Source organism: Mandrillus leucophaeus, unplaced genomic scaffold (assembly GCF_000951045.1).
Source record: "Mandrillus leucophaeus isolate KB7577 unplaced genomic scaffold, Mleu.le_1.0 Scaffold541, whole genome shotgun sequence".
Taxonomy (NCBI): Eukaryota; Metazoa; Chordata; class Mammalia; order Primates; family Cercopithecidae; genus Mandrillus; species Mandrillus leucophaeus.
This window is the reverse complement of record NW_012105820.1, coordinates 1342627-1344055: the sequence shown is the minus strand read 5'-3', so window position 1 is coordinate 1344055 and position 1429 is coordinate 1342627. Positions and strand designations below refer to the sequence as shown.

Here is a 1429-nt window from a genome sequence, read left to right as displayed (position 1 = left end):
AGACTCTCACACAAGCTCAGCTCCCTGTCGTGTCCTCTCAGGGCCAGGCTTCTCCTTATCACAAGCTTAGACTGTCTGAGTAACTAATTGGATTTGTGTCTGCCTCCACACAGGACCCTAAGACCCCTGGGGCTGAGACTCCGTATATACTGGTCATAGCCGCACCCCATCCCCTTGCATGGCGCTGTCACACCCAGGCCGGCCACTGACTAGCGCTGGAGGGGAGCAAACAGGAGGCCGGCCACCTGACTGATGGTCCCACACCTTTTCCCTGCAGGCCGTCCCCTTTTCTGGGACTGTCCAAGGGGGTCTCCAGGACGGACTTCAGATCACTGTCAATGGGACTGTTCTCAGCTCCAGTGGAAGCAGGTGTGTGTGTGTAATGGATGGAAACATTTCACTCCAGCCTCGTCCCTTAGTAAACCACTGCCTGGGAGCCTGGGTTAGTTCAAACAACAACATCCAAGCTCACGTGCCTGGCTCAGGGGAGGCCCAATGCATCCCTAACCCATGCCACAGGACACCACTCCGCAGGCACAACCTGCAGCCAGGGGCGCCATTAACCTGGACTCCAGGATGAATGGGGCCCTGGGAGCTGGCGGCCTAAGGAGGGAGAGGGTTGGTCAGCGTTGGAGGATTATGTGCTGGGTTGAACCTAGCACACTGTGACTAAGAGTTACAAAAATCAAACTTCCTCCATTTCCCATCACTGCTTTCATCCACTCTGAAGCTCTCCTTCTGCTGATGTGAAAATATTGAAAATCGCCATCAAAAGTAATTTGGTCTCTTTTGGTTTCAAGGCCTTTTCTGGAAACTACTAAATCAATTCAAAATACTAACGTCGTATTAGGGCTCTTTCCCACACCCTCCTCCCTCCCAGGGTGGGCTGTCTGGGAACAGAGAGGAGCTCACATGACTTCTCAGGGACTGGGAAGGCTCTAGACTCTCAAAAGGACCTGGCTGACGCCTGCCGGGGCGCCCCGACTGGGTGGCACAGAGGTGTGCAGCTCTCTCTTGTCTTGGTGGGAGACCACGGGTGGCTGCCTGCTGAAGTCTGTGGGGCCCACAGAAGAGCCTCTTGGACTCATTGCCCTCTCACAGAAGCCCCTCTGCCTCAGTCCCAGGGGACCTCTCCTTCTGGGCCTCGCAGATCCCTGCTCAACCTCAGCTCAGCCACCTAGATTCTTAGTGACCTCCCCCAGGAGATGCCAAGGGCAGGGAGGCCCCTGATCCCCCTGAACCCTCCAACCAGGGGAATCAGGACCAAGCCTCTGATCTTCCACCCCTTCCTCTCTCCCTGTCCCTCCGCCTCCCCCACCTCCCAGCACCAGGAGGGCTTCCCACTCCCATCCTGTGGAACAGACAGATCCTACCTCAGAGGACGCTCTCCTCTCAGGAGCTTTCTGCCTCTCCCTTCCTTGGGGCAGGA

The 1429-nt window shown here is 56.6% G+C and overlaps 1 protein-coding gene across 1 annotated transcript in view; it reads left to right on the top strand.

Moving 5' to 3' along the window:
- Positions 1-1429, top strand: part of LGALS9 (lectin, galactoside-binding, soluble, 9) — a 41128-nt gene that overhangs the window by 21218 nt on the left and 18481 nt on the right. Inside the window, 1 exon segment of the mRNA XM_011997558.1 lies at positions 278-369. Within this exon segment, the coding sequence (XP_011852948.1) occupies positions 278-369 (92 nt within the window).